General features: G+C 41.4%; 1 protein-coding gene across 2 annotated transcripts in view; it reads right to left on the bottom strand.

The window, feature by feature from the left end:
- LOC100083608 (desmoplakin) overlaps window positions 1–14,173 on the bottom strand; it is a 47,137-nt gene that overhangs the window by 19,905 nt on the left and 13,059 nt on the right. For both annotated transcript variants that reach the window (XM_029052539.2, XM_029052540.2), the window contains 8 exons: window positions 11,385–11,533; window positions 9,913–10,087; window positions 6,079–6,207; window positions 5,164–5,214; window positions 3,866–4,027; window positions 1,279–1,383; window positions 986–1,081; window positions 436–561 (listed from right to left, as the gene is read on the bottom strand). In XM_029052539.2, coding sequence (XP_028908372.1) covers window positions 436–561; window positions 986–1,081; window positions 1,279–1,383; window positions 3,866–4,027; window positions 5,164–5,214; window positions 6,079–6,207; window positions 9,913–10,087; window positions 11,385–11,533 — 993 coding nt within the window. The remainder of the gene's footprint in view (window positions 1–435; window positions 562–985; window positions 1,082–1,278; window positions 1,384–3,865; window positions 4,028–5,163; window positions 5,215–6,078; window positions 6,208–9,912; window positions 10,088–11,384; window positions 11,534–14,173) is intronic.

The raw sequence follows: 14,173 nt of genomic DNA, 5'->3' as shown, positions 1-14,173 counted from the left end.
GAAGTGGGATTAGGACCCACATCTGACTCCCAGGCCCATGCTCTATTAGAGCTTCTTAAACTTTACTCTCCCCAAACACATGTACTTATGTACTTAGACCCACTTCTAGCACTTATGAACTTATTGATCTGCATATTCCACTTAAACATTTATACATTTATCCATCTTCCTGTTTTCTTTTTCCTCCTACCTGTAAAGAATTCTTTATCTGTGTCACCCATTATACTACAAGCTCCTTGAAGGCAGGGATTGTGTCCCTGAAATCTACTGTATTTTCCCAACCACTCAGTTCAGTACTTGGCACACAGTAGATAACCAATAAATATATTGAATGATTATTTTCTAATTCCATTGATAGTATACATAAATAATAAATAAAAAGAGATGTTCCAAATGAGATATGTTCCTACTGCCTTGAATTTTCTCTCAAAATACCTCTAGTTCCTTGATCTGTTCCAGCAAGCGCTGAAGTGACATATTCTTATCACAGGTATACTTCTTCCTGATGGAATCCTGTAGACCTTTCAGATATGCTTCAGTTGACTGGGCCTCTTCAAAAAACTATCAAGAAGGACAGTGATAAGAGTTTAATCAATCTTTGGAATATTTTAATAGCAGAAGAAAAAACTTGTATTTGAAAAATGACTTGTATTCCTACACTTAGGAAGAGTTGCATAACCTAAAATTTACATTGCAGAAATGTAAAATTAAAACAAAAACAGACAATTGCATGAAAATTTTAACACAGAATAATATTTTTCCCGAGAGCAAGGTCCTTTTCTGGTATTCTCGATCCTGCTTTGCCTCAGGGAAAGGGAGAGATATGCACTGCCTTCAATTTTCCATGATCTGACTCCTGAAAATTTATATTCTTCAAAATAGACATCAGAAAATATATCCTTATGTACTAATGGAGCGATCTGGACTTAATTGTTGTCAAAGCTCCGATAGAGAAGTTAACTACAGCTCCACCTTAAAATCTCACCTGAAAATAAGCAGAATTTTCCTTCAGATGAACATCAATGCATTTGGTAATCTGAAGAATCCAACTCCACTGAGTCTGCAGAGTATCCATATAGGCCTGCAAGTATTAAATGTAGCATTAATACAGTTGTATTACATTGGAAGACATTTGTTTTCTTAAATATACATTTAAACCATAAACATTCCATTTCATTGAAATGAAGAAGAATTTTCCCCCATTTGATTTCAAATTAAAAAAAAAGCATCTACGAGGCATGTCAGTTTTACCCACATTGCTAAAATGGAAACACCTACCTCGATTTTATCTGAAGCAGGGTGCTGATTCAGGACAAGTTGGTCACTTTCTTGCTTAAGCTTGTTAAGTTCTTTTTCTTTAACCTCAAGCTGGCTCATGCGTACCTATAAGTAAAAAAGAGTAAACCAATCAGTCAGTCAATCAATTATTGAGCACCTACTCTATGCAAAGCACTAGACTAAGCACTTTAGAGAGAACAACAATATAAAACACACATTCCTCATCCACAGTGAGCTTACAGTCTAGAGGGGGAGACAGACATGAACGTAAATGCTGTGGGGCTTGGAGGGGGGATGAACAAAGGGAGCGTGTCAGGGCGACGCAGAAGGGAGAGGAAGAAAAGGAAAAGACGGCTTAGTCAGGGAAGACCTCTTGGAGGAGATGTGTCTTCAATAAGGCTTTGAAAGCAGCAGAGTAACTGTCTGTTGGATATGAAGAGGGAGGACATTCCAGGCCCGAGGCAAGACATGGGCGAGGGGTGAGAGGCAAGACAGACAAGATCAGGGAATAATGAGGTTAACATTAGAGGAGCAAAGTGTGACAGCTGAGTTGTAGTAAGAAAGAAGCAAGGTGAGGTAAGATGGGGCAAGGTGACTGAGTGCTTTAAAGCTGATGGCAAGGAGTTTCTTTTTGATGCGGGGGCGGATGGACAACCACTGGAAGTTCTTAAGGAGTGTAGAAAAATAATCTGGCCAGAAGAGTAAAGTATGGACTGTAGTGGGGAGAGACAGGAGGCTGGGATGTGAGCAAGGAGGTTGACATAGTAATCAAGGCGGGTACCTGGATTAATGTGGTAGCAGTTGGATGGAGGAAAGGGTGATTTTAGCAATGTTGTGAAGGGTGAAACAACAGAGTTTAGTGGTGGATTGAATATGTGGGTTGAAAGACAGAGGAGTCAAATAAAACTCCAGGGTTATGGGCTCGTGAGACAGGAAGAATGGTGGTGCCACCTACAGTGAGGGGAAAGTCAGGAGAAGGACAGAGTTTGTGTGGGAAGATAAATGAGTTCTGTTTTAGACAGTTAAGTTTGAGATGATGACAGGACATCCAAGTAGAGATGCCTTGAAGGCAGGAAGAAATGCGAGACTGCAGAGAGGGAGAGAAATCAGGGCTGGAAATGTAGATTTGGGAATCATCAACATAGAGGTGGTAGTTGAAGTCATGTGAGTGAATTCATTCAATTGTATTTATTGAGTGCTCACTGTGTGCAGAGCACTGTACTAAGTGTTTAATGAGTTCTCCAAGGGAGTAGGTGTAGATGGAGAATAGAAGGGGACCCCAAACTGAACCTTGAGGGACACCCACAGTTAGGGGGTGGGAGGCAGAGGAGGAGCCCACGAAAGAGACTGAGCGGCCAGAGAGATAGGAGGAAAACCAGAGAGGACAGTGTCAGTGAAGCCAAGGTTGGATAATGTTTCCATACGGGGATAGTCAACAGTGTTGAAGACAGCTGAGAGGTCTAGGAGATCATTTGTTACCTTTGAGAAGGCAGTTTCTGTGGAGTGAAGGGGATGGAAGCTAGATTGGAAGAAGAGAATTGGAGAAGAAGAACTTGAGAGAGCGCATGTAGAAAACTCATTCAAGGAGTTTGGAGAGGAATGGTAAGAGGGAGACTGGGTGATAACTCTAAGGAGCCATGGGGTCAAAGGAGGGATTTTTTTTAGGATGGGGAGACATGGACATGTTTGAAAGCAGTGGGGAAGAAGCTATTGGACAGAGAAGAGTTGAAGCGGCAGCTGGACGGGGGGATGGGGCAAGTGTTTTGATAAGGTGAAAAGAGATGGGGTCAGATGCAGGGATGGAGGAGGTGGATTCTGAGAGAAGGCAGGATCTCCTCTTGAGATACTGGTGAGAAAGAAAGACAGGAGAGTTGGAGGAGGAGGAGGGAGGGACTGAAGAGGGGCAGGGGAGATTTTAGCCAATCCTCCAAGGCAAGCCAACACACACCCTTCCTTCTATTAGTCAATCATATTTACGCCTACTGTGTGCAGAACACTATATTAAGTGCTTGGGAGAGAACAATATGACAGAGTTGGCAGATACATTCCCTGCCTTACACCAAGCGTATAGTCTAGATCTTACAAATCTACAGTCTAGTCTATCAGTCTCTTACTACTGGGCAGTGAACACGTCTGCTAACTCTGTTGTACTGGACTCTCCCAAGCACTTAGTACAGTACTCTGCACATAGTAAGTGCTTAATAAATACCATTGATTGATTAACTCAAGAAAGTCATTACATTATAAGATTCTTGAGGCAGAGAATGTATGGTGGCTTCTGTGGTTCTCTCCCAAGCACTCAGTACACTGCTCTGTATGCAGGAGGCACTCAATAAATACCATCAATTGATTGAAAAAAGATTATATTTTGAGCAGACATTCAGTAACACCATGATTCTTGCTGTTCCAAAAATAACAAGTGAAATTTATGTCAACACTCTGAACAACATGCGATCTCTACCTAAATTGAGTGCAAACTGCTAATTCAATTGTCCCCAAAGAACGCCCTCAATATTTCAACTCTAGGCCTGCCTAATTAGCAGATTTTAAGCAGAGGTCCACAGGATGCCTTGGGGCTGGTGCTTACAGAGAAAGCTTCTTGTTTTTGGGCTATGTTTGTGTTCTTGTCACTCCAGTCATACAGCAGCTCCTCTTCCTCACAGTCGTTAATCCACATGATTTCCCGGGAAGTCGCTTGGATGATGCTTTGAAGCTGACGCAAATGATCCATCCTTTCAAAAGAGGATTTCTACAAAGGAATTTCAAGACAGTAGCAATGAAAAGATCAAATGTAAAAACAAAAACAAAAAAAAACCAGAAAATTTAAAAGCAATTTGGGTCTCTCTAATTAAAAAATATCATTAGTTTGAAAAATGAATACCCTCACAAATGAATGAGGCAGCAGGATTGGGAAGGATCTAAAAGGCAGGTTAAGAAGTTTCCCTCTGATTTAACTGAATTTAATTGTTGGAGGCTTCAAAAAGAAGGGGAGTTGGATTGCTAAAGAGAGGTACTGAGTTACTAAAAAAAGGACAAAATGGATCAAAAACTCATTCCCATCTCCCCTTCAACAGGACCAAGAATGAGTTGAAGTTATCACAGTTAAATAATCCCAGAGTACTATAAGAATCAATATTGATGCTTCTGACAAACAGTAAATTAAAGCAAGAAAAACAGAAACTAGAAAAAGTATAGAAATGAATACATCTGTTTCTCCTATGATTTACACCTAATAATATGGGAAATGTTTTCATATTCTAATGACAAAAGCAACCTCTACAAAAACAAATAAGTCTTACAATTCTTGACTTTCATTTAATAAAAGGAACTTAGCAGCATAGAAAGTCTATGATGTAAAGCTTTGCCAATTTACTTTCACCTCCCCAAGTTTTACACTTGTCTTCCTCTTAAGCTCTTATCACACTGAGCTAAAAATAATAACTGTGGTATTTGTCAAACACTATGTGCCAAGCGCTTATTATAAGCTTTGCAGTAGATACAGAATAATCAGGTTGGACATAACCCTGTCCCAAAAGGGGCGCACAGTCTATGCAAGAGTGAGAACATGTATTGAAACCCAATTTACGAATGAGGAAACTGAGGCACAGAGAAGTCAAGTGACTTGCCCAAAATCACAGGACAGACAAATGGCAGAGCTGAGATTAGAACTCCAGCACTCTGAGTTTCAGGATATAATGTGCGTATTTTCATTTCACTAAATATGTAAGGCAAACATATTACTAGTACACATTAAAAGAGTTAAAAATGCAGTCCACATCCTGTTTGAATACAAAAACACCCAATGTTCTGCAACTTTCCCTAATTTCACCAATTCCCACAGGACTCAGGCATAGGTTTCCTGCATTATGGAAAAAAGAGGCTTACCAGTAAGTTTTCATACTCTTCCTCCAGTTGGTAGATTGCAGCCTTTTCACGCTAGGGGAAAAAAAACACCAAGGCAAGATGGTTACTCTTTTAACCCTTCTGGGGAGTGTTCATTCTGTGGCTGAGAGTGCTTTTTGGTGACAGAGATTTCAAAGGGAATCTTCTGCAAGACTCCAAAGCTCTCAGGTGACCCAGATGGCTTGGTGACAAAAGGTTTGATTACTGCTATCTACCAAGTTCCTTCTAGGGGTAGGACATCTATATTGTCCCCTCTTCCTTTCATTTACTCCTTTGTCTCTCAGAGAAGTGAAAAATCATACACAGGGGAACATGATAGTGACAGTAGATGGTGAGACACAAATTCTGTTCCTGAGTTCCTCTGGTCCAGGAGGGAGATGGTGAGTTAATAGATGACGCCGGGAGAGAGGATGACACAGTTGGGACCCAATAAGAGGGTAATGGGTGTCCACACAGAATCAGCTTTAAATTTTAGTGGGACCGAAGATAATTGATCAAAAATCAATTTTAACCCTTAAAAATAGACGAATAAAACCTTTCCTGTAGGACTGACCTTATTAATGTAATATCTTCCTTATTTTTCAGGTCACAGATTTCCCCTTCTGGCTGCCCACCCCGACAAACACTGGACTACTTAACTCAAACACAGTGGTGCCACGATCCAAGTCAACCCTTATATGGGTTGTGTGTGGAAGTCATTATCCATTAATTCCAACTCGGATTTTGACACTCTTTAGGGCCCCTATCTATGTCTGCTTCCTTGTTTGTATGAATTTTATGAATATACCACCAGCCCAGGAGAGAATGAATGTGCAAACATGGATGTGAAAACCTTTTACTCAAACACAAAGTGAGCTTACTGCAATTGAAAAACATTTTTTAAGGACATAAGGTTACCAGGTCTGCTTTAATTTTGTCCAGCTGCCAGCGGTAATCTCCAATTGCATTGTGAACACTTCTGTGACTGCTGATATGCTGTTCAACCGAGGCCGCATCCACACCCCATGTCACCATATCCATTTCAGCCTATGAAAGAGAGAAAAAGTAATTTTTTCTTCATTTCCGTTCCCTTTCCATTAATTACCTACATGAATCATCAGTGAATTGCAGACATCACGCATATAAAACTTGGGAAAAGTGAATACAGAGAAAGAACAATAAAGATAAGTTCTCTTCTTCCTGGTAGACTTTTATTTTAATGGTATTTGTTGCCAGGCCCTAAACTAAGCACCGGGGTAGATACAAGATAATCAGGTAGGACAGAGTCCATGTCCTATGTAGGCTGAAAGCTTTAATCTTTATTTTATAAATGAGTCAACTGAGGCACAAAGAAGTTTAGTGACTTACCCAAGGTCACAAAGCAGACAAGTGGCAGAAAGGGATTAGAACCCAGGTCATTTGACTCCCAGGCCTGTGTTCTTTCCACTAGTCCTTGCTCCCTCAACACTTTGTGGGTTCAAATAATTTAATGTCCCAGAGAGAGTGACCTAAACCTTCAGGATTCTCCATAGTAGAGCTGTGTAAGTCCAAAGTTTCAAAGCTTGACCCAATTTAAGCCCTGCCCAGCCCTAACCTGTCAGGATAAAATTTGGAAACCAACCTTCCAGAACCTGAATTTTTTTTTTTTACAGGCTTAACAGCAGCTGTGATATCATGATTGCCTTTAAGGGGCTGTAGCCCCACCTGACGCTTGACAGGCAATTTTGATTGGGCATGCAGAGAGGAGAGGTCTGTGACTGTGTTCACTGGCCTCTGTATACACACATATATATTGATATATATGTAAATTGGATATTTGTTGTGTTTACTATGTGCCAAGTACTGTACTAAGCACTAGGATAAATATAAGATCACCAGTCTGAGGGAGAACAGGTACTGAGTCCTCCATTTGCAGATGAGGGAACTGAGGCCCAGAGGTCACACGGCAAGTGAGTGGCAGCACCAGGGTTAGAACCCAGGTCCTCAGAATCCCAGTCTTTTTCCACTAGGCCACCCTGCAACTGCCCCATTAGAAGAGCTACTAACCCTGTTGCTTCAGATTAAATCCTCTGCAGGAATCTCAAATCCACAATTTTGATTTTAAGGGAGAAAAATAATCATCTATTCAGTCAACTATATTTACTGGGTGTCTGTCCATCCTGAGCATTCTACCTGGAGACCAAGGGTCACCATCAATGCACTCTACGGTACTCTCCCACATAGTTCAGTGCTCTGCACACAGCAGGCCCTTAATAAATACTATGGATTTATACTTATGTGTAGACATACATAAGTATACACACATATTACATAACTACTTTGAGGACTGAAGGGGCTCACTTTCAGTCACCTTCTCCTCCTCTACACTGTTAGCTCATTGTGGACAGGAAATGTGCCTGCCAGCTCTGTGTACTGTACTCTCCCAAGCACTTAGTGCAGTGCTCTGACTGAGCAAGTCCGTGTGATTTAAGCATTTCAGCAGCCACGTGAGGCATGTTGTACTGAACTACACCTATGCTCAGTCAGAGCTGGAAAAATTCCAGGCAGTGAAGCCATTTTGCAGTCTGACATTTGAAAGTAACATGGGACTCTGACCCTTCTCACTTAGCTACAAAGGGAAAGAGTTCAAAGCTCACTGAGCAAGGAAATGTGTGCCAGCATTTAATGAGGTAGTAGGACTTAACCTCACTCCTCTAAAAGCTAATCTTGTTAATTTAATCCACTATAGGGAATCTGACTTTTCCTTGTAAATGTAGGAGAAGCTATGCTTATCAGCTGGGCTTTGAAACTGGGTCCCTTGAGAGTGAAATGCAAACTACACAGCAGTGGGTTAAGTGAAGGAAGATAAGTTGAGGATGGGAGAAAACAAGAGCATAACCAGGCAGGTAAATACTAAAATAACCTCTGCTGCCTGTATTCTCCTTGGGGACTATGGTTGGAATAGTAAATCAGAAATCAAATGCACTCTAATCTGGGTTTCACAGACTCGCAGATAACCTTAAGAAATATCGGCCACACTGAGACATGGCCCAGTTAAAATAACAATAATTCTCATATTCATTAAAAAATAATTGTGGTACTTGTGAAGCATGTACTATGTGTCAAGCACTGCTCTAAGCACTGTAGAAGATACAAGATAATCAGGTCAGACACAGTCCCTGTCCCACACAGGGCTCATAATCTAAGTAGGAGGGGAACGGGTATTAAATTCCCCTTTTACAGATGAGGGAACTGAGGCACAGAGAAGTTGCTTGCCCTAAATCCCACTGCAGGCACGTGGCAGATCTGAGATTAGAACCCAGGTCCTCAGACTCCCAGGCCTATGGTCCTTCCACTAGGTCACACTGATCCTCTAAAAATGTCAGGGCCTTTGCTAATTGGGCCCATTAGTGATCCACTCAGATAATACACATTACCTTTTCATTTGTATCAATAATATCCAGGGGATTGCCTCTCTCTAAATAGTGCCAGTTTTCAACAGATTTATTCCTGTTCAAAAACTGCTGATCTCCAATATGATGAATGAAAGTGCCTGAGATCCCTGATCTTTAAGCTCATTCTTCTAATATAATTGTTTAACCAACAAAGGAACTATTTTATCTCAGAACTAAAAGCCACATCTCATGTTGCAAATGCAAGACTCATGTTCATCAATAGCATAAGGCTGCACCAAACTCTAACCAAGAGGGGAATGTAATGAAATTTAAGTTAAAGGTGGTTCAGGCTAATAATAATAATAATAATGTTAACTTATAATTCCTGACCCTTAAGACCCTGTCACTACAACTCACTTGCAAATTCCCCCCAAAGAATCCCCCACTGCTGTAGAACTGTGGCACTGGATAATTAGTCAGCATCACAAAATCCCCCTGTCCTTCATTATGCATTGCTTTTGACACCTGTTAATTGCAGTGGCTAATTATTATTTAAAACAGAAACAAACAGTAACTGAACCACAGAAATAATACTCTTTAATAATAATAATAATAATGTTGGTATTTGTTAAGCGCCTACTATGTGCCGAGCACTGTTCTAAGCACTGGGGTAGACACAGGGTAATCAGGATGTCCCACGTGGGGCTCACAGTCTTAATCCCCATTTTACAGATGAGGTAACTGAGGCACAGAGAAGTTAAGTGACTTGCCCACGGTCACACAGCTGACAAGTGGCAGAGCTGGGATTCGAACTCATGACCTCTGACTCCAAAGCCCATGTTCTTTCCACTGAGCCACGCTGCTTCTCCAGAAACTCCAGTTCCAGAATAAGGTCAGTACAAATTTCAAAAGTAAGTATTTTGCTTCAGTCCCACACCATTCTCAGAGCAACTGCCTATAAAGACAATTGTCTACAGAAATGAGTTAACTGGACAGCACTTCAATACTGGACTATCTGGTTGTGATACATTCTCCCCTCCTCCAAATATATATTTTTTTAAGCACATAATCTGGCACACAGATGCAAACCTGACAAAATCTCAAATTCAAAACAAACGACTTATAGAACATTTTCTGATGCAACACATGAACTGTGGGAAGTAAATGTTCCACACTCACCACTTAAGTTGGTCCTTTTAAAAAATTTATTTATGCAAATAGGAAAATGCACACCAATCTTTCATTCAAACTAACTGAAGTTTCCGGTTTTCACAGCTGCCCTTAAAAAAAATAAACAACTTCATCTTTTCCGCATTTCCTTTGGATAACTAATGGCCCCCAAGGCATTGTTTCAAACCCCTCAAACCCAGTGGTTTACCTTTTGCTGTCTCATCCACCCCAGACATTCACTGGTGAGCCGTTTGGTGTATTCATCCCACCCTGAGCCACTCTGACAGGTATACCCTCCGCCTCCCTTAGAGCTGGCCTTCCGAACGCGGGGAGCGCTGATGGCTTTGTAGAGGGCCCGCATTTGCTCTTGAAGCTGAAGCAATCTGCAGAGGAGAGAGACAATCTCACATGAAGAGAATGTTTTCCGAGAAACAGGTAGACCATGCAAATTTCCACTTTTTATCCTGGATCTCCACTAATCAGTACACATACAAGACAAAACTCCTATCTATAAATTTATGAGAAGCAGCATGGCCTCTGGAAGGAGTATAGGCCTGGGAGTCAGAGACCCTGGATTCTAATCCTGGCTCTGCCACCTGTTTGCTGTGTGACCTTGAGGAAGTCACTTACCTTCTCTGTGCCTCAGTTTCCTCAACTGCAAAATGGGGACTAAATCCTATACCCTCCTACTTAGACTGTCAGTTCCATGTGGGACAGGGACTGTCCAATGTGATCAACTTTTATCTACCCCAGTACTTGACACATAGTAAGCACTTAAACACCATAAAAAAATTTTTTTGGTCAACAGATGTATTAAAATACTGAATAAAAATCGATCATCAAATTAGGATGGGCTGTGAGGGCCTCTCGCCAATGGGTCTTAAATGGCAGCAGTAGTAATAGTTACAGCAATAGTAATTTTTAAACACTTACTACGTGCAGGGCACTCTAAGCACTGGGAAAGAAAGCACAGGTGGGAACTAGAGTCTCTATGCTTAGTGGGGCTTACAATCTAGACCACTTTGAGAACATAGAACAAGGAAACCAGCATATACGCCACAGGACTGAGGCATTTTTTTAAGTGTGAATAGCTTATGTATGTTATCATTCAACTAACTCAGAAAAGAACTAACTTTATAAGAACTCAAGGATGACGATATTATCTTTATCTGACCCTCCAAATGGAAAGTTTAGTTAACATTTCTTAAAAGGAAAAAAAATGGGCTGCTAAGATCACCTATTGGAAACCGAAACCACAGACACTCAACTAGTAGTAAAACTGATCTCTTGAATTTTGAGCCCTTACTCTCTTTTCATTCATTCAATTGTATTTGTTGAGTGCTCTGTGTGCAAAGCACTGTACTAAGAGCTCGGGAGAATACAATTTAACAACAGATACATTCCCTGCTCACAAAGAACTTACAATCTAAAGGGGATCCTATTGCTTTGTACCTCTTCAGAAACCAGATCATTTCACAGAATATCATAATGGTGTACACCAATAACAATTTGTACCTTCAAATATCCCAGATACAAATCCCACAAAGACGAACTTTTCCTAAAACAAACTTGTACTCTGAACTAGGGAGAAATGTCATAACATTAGCAGTAGAATCAAGATATTGAGTTTTTAAATATGGGTGTCTAAATCTTTCTCCCATCATTCGTGAATGGCATTACCTTTTCTGATAAGCATCACAAGGCTGTCCCATTTGTCTCATCTCTCTGATCAAGCTATCAGTGATGTCCATTTGATCATTGGCCTGAGCAAAACACTCATCCAATTCTCTGCTCCTACCAAGCTGTATACCATCTCCATATTTCAGCTCCTGAAAGATGCAAAAATATGTAAATTGCAGCACTTAATATTTCACTTTCCTTTAGGACCGAACAGAGTGTTATTTGTACTTCCGCAAGACAGAGAAAAGACATGATTTTCCCAGTATCAGCAACAAGGCAGCCATTTGTCCTGTCTTTTAAACGAAAGATTAGTTTTCCACTGGTCTGTCCTGCTCGGGATGATGATGATGATAATAATAATAATAACAGTATTTGTTAAATGCTTACTATGTGCCAAGCACTGTTCTAAGCACTAGGGTAGATACAAGCTAATCAGGTTGGACTCAGTCCCTGTCCCACATGAGGCTCACAGTCTTAATCCCCATTATATAGATGAGGTAGCTGAGGCACAGAAAAATGAAGTGACTTGCCTAAGGTCACACAGCAAACATGTGAAAGAGCCACGATTAGAATATCCATCATTTAAGCACCAAGCATTCCTCTCCCGCAGTTCCTGCCATCATGTTCCAGGGCTCAGATATGATGCCAGAGTTCATACAGACTCCAGAGGGGAACCAATGCAAAGGCTCTGAAGTAGGTGGGGTGCCTTTATTTTGGCGGCGGGGGGGGGGGGGTTCCCCCTGATGAAATGCACTAGGATAGTGTGCCATCAGTTTACTTCCACAAAATAGCTTGGGTGACAGCATCATGTTAAGTTGCGGGTCTGGAGTAATGCATGAGATATAATAATAAATAATGATAATATCACGTGCATCTTGTCTGGTATTCACCAGGGCCATCAGTGTACTTAAAATAAAATTAAACACTTTCAGGAAAGTTTTTTGTTTTGGGGCTTTGATTTGCAGAAGAGTCCAGTTGGAGAGCCAAAGAATTTTGAACCAGAAAGTTTTCATCTTATGTGTCCATCTATGCACTTGACTCTGTACCCTTTAAGCACTCTTGATTGGGAGTTTGTCCTGTAGACAGTGAGGTCGTTGTAAGCAGGGAATGTTTTTACCAACCCCATTATATTGAACCCTTCCAGGCACTTAGTACAGTGCTTTGCACACAGTAAGCACTCAATAAATATGACTGACTGACTTGATAGTCATTCCACCCTAACCCCCATAGCACTTATATACATACCCCTCTACTTTCCTATTTTTCCTATCTGTAATTTATTTTAATGTCTGTCTCTTCTTCTAGTCTGTAAGTTCCTTGTGGGCAGGGAGCATATCTATCTACTCTATTGTAATGTGCCCCCCCCAAGAGCTCTGCACACAGTAAGCGCTCAATACTTACTGATAGCATTCTTATCTCTTATATTTCAGATATACAATTATACCTCTCCCTATATATACACAACTCCCAATAAAATCCACTGAGCAGAGTTTAGCTGAATAAAGCCAACATTTGGCCCTTAGTGAACAGGAAGAACTTCATATGTCATTTGTCATAACAAAATCTATTAAGTGCTGCAGGCACAACATCGTACTAAGTCCTGGGAAAGAATACATGGATGGAAATTAGACAAGGTCCCTGTCCTTCACAAAAGGGGTTCCCTCCTGCCAGTCAGTTGCATTTACTGAGCACTTATTGTGTGCAGAGCACTGTACTAAGCACTTGGGAGAGTACAATATAACAGACACATTCCCTGTCCAAAAACAAGCTTACACTCTAGAGGGGGAGACAGGCATTAATATAAATAAATTACAGATATGCACATAAATGCTGTGATGCTGGGCAGGGAGGGAATCGGGGATTGCAGTAGGGAGTTACAAAAAAAAAAGGACAAAAGGATTTAGTCAGGGAAGGCCTCTTGGAGGAGATGTGTTGTCAATAAGGCTTTGGGGCGGGGAGGCGGGGGGGCCAGGGAGAAGAGTAATTGTCTGTTGGATATGAGGAGGGAGGGCATTCCAGGCCAGAGGCAGGATGAGGGCAAGAGATTGGTAGCAAACGGGATCAAGGTACAGTGAGAACATTAGCATTAGTGTATATCACTTCTGAAACTGAAAATTGCTTCTTCTTCTAATAGTAATCATTACAGTATTTGTTAAACATTTAATACATGCCAAGAACCAAACTAAGCAAGGGTTGGAGGTCGGGAGGGTAGAGCAGGGATATAAGGTAAGCAGACAGTCCCTGTCCCACCTGGAGCTCACAGTATACGGGGAAGGGAGAACAGATATTTAATCCTCATTTTCACAGATGAGGAAACTGAGGGTCGGAGAAGTTAAATAACTTGCACAAGGTCAAAGAGCAGGCAAGCAGTGGATCCGGAATTAGAACCCAGGTCTCCTGACTGCCAGCCTCTTGGCTCTTTCCATCAGGCCATACTCATGGGCACAAGGAGCCCCCTACAGGGTTCTACATGAAATTAGCTTGAAACTATCCACTATTCACTTCATTATTTTAACTCCAGCTGAGAGTGGGAATTCCTTCAAAGAGCCACCAGTTTGAGCTTGTGGACAAGTGAACAGCCTTAAACCGGGGGTTGGGGGGAAGGCGCATGGGGAGTGAGGAGGAAAGAACTGAGGAACTAGAGAAGAAGTGTGGCCTAGTAGATAGAGCACGGGCCTGGGAGTCAGCAGGACCTGGGTTCCCATCCCTGCACTGCCACTTTCTGCTGTGAGACCTTGGGCAGGTCACTCAAAGTCTCTGTGCCTCAGTTACTTCATCTATAAAATCAG

This window comes from Ornithorhynchus anatinus, chromosome X2 (assembly GCF_004115215.2).
Source record: "Ornithorhynchus anatinus isolate Pmale09 chromosome X2, mOrnAna1.pri.v4, whole genome shotgun sequence".
In the NCBI taxonomy this organism is placed as follows: Eukaryota; Metazoa; Chordata; class Mammalia; order Monotremata; family Ornithorhynchidae; genus Ornithorhynchus; species Ornithorhynchus anatinus.
Note: the sequence above shows the minus strand (reverse complement) of the source record. Positions and strands in the feature narration are given on the sequence as shown.